Here is a 982-nt window from a genome sequence, read left to right as displayed (position 1 = left end):
ATGGATTTGAAACTGAGCTGTGTTTTCATTGTTGTTTTCTTAAAAGGTAATTCATAGATAATAAGAGATATTGAGAATGTGAGCAGTCAGAAGCGAGAGGGACACTGAATATTTTGACTGCTTACTGACAAGATTCTCTGTGTTTGCAGGTATCCAGAGTGAGGTGAAGCTGGAGAAGTCTCGGGGAGGCTTGGTGCAACCTGGAAGGTCCATAAAACTCTCTTGTGCAGCCTTAGCATTCACTTTCAGGGACTACTGGATGCACTGGGTCTGCCAGTCTCCAGAGAAGGGACTGGAATGGGTTTCTGCAATTGGAATCAAAACTAGTAATTATGCAACACATTATGCAGAGTCTGTAAAAGACAAATGCATCATCTCAAGAGATGATTCCAAAAGTAGTGTCTACCTTCAAATGAACAGCTTAAGAGCTGAAGACACTGGCATTTATTACTGTGTAAGTCCCAGTGAGAAGCCTTCATTTTAAATCTAGTCACAAACCTTCCTGCAGGTGTTCTCAGGTCCAGTAGGGGGAGCACAGAGGCCATATAAGCCAGGGACAGGGGTTATTTATAGAGATCTGAGGTGAGACGAATTTCTCTGGATAACATTTCTACTATCTGGTGTGGCTCCATTTACCTGAGCCAGTCAGCATTTGAGAATAGAAATGGCTGTTTCTATCTCAAGCTGATTCATCTCATCTATTCTAATACAAATCATACTGGTCTATTATAATATGCCTTTTTCATATGTTGATAGTGGACTCCGAGGCCAAAGTGAGAAACTTCTTATTCTGGATTCATACATGATTATTTCTTAACCTCTGTGCCATCTCTCCAGCCCCTGAAAAATTTAATTTCTTTCCTTTCTCTCTTTTTCTTTACTTCTTTCTTTCTTTCTTTCTTTCTTTCTTTCTTTCTTTCTTTCTTTCTTTCTTCTGTGTCTCTCTCTCTCTCTCTCTCTCTCTCTCTCTCTCTCTCTCTCT

At 40.2% G+C, this 982-nt stretch overlaps 1 gene segment (V, D, J or C); it reads left to right on the top strand.

Annotated features, from left to right (window-relative positions):
* LOC110306623 lies at positions 1 to 484 on the top strand. The segment is given in 2 exon segments: positions 1 to 46; positions 150 to 484. Coding segments are annotated over 2 exon segments (381 nt in total).
* Positions 485 to 982: the final 498 nt, after the last annotated feature.

The sequence above is a fragment of the Mus caroli genome, chromosome 12, assembly GCF_900094665.2.
Source record: "Mus caroli chromosome 12, CAROLI_EIJ_v1.1, whole genome shotgun sequence".
NCBI lineage: Eukaryota > Metazoa > Chordata > Mammalia > Rodentia > Muridae > Mus > Mus caroli.
The sequence above is the reverse complement of the archived record's forward strand: the minus strand, read 5'-3'. Positions and strand labels throughout refer to the sequence as shown.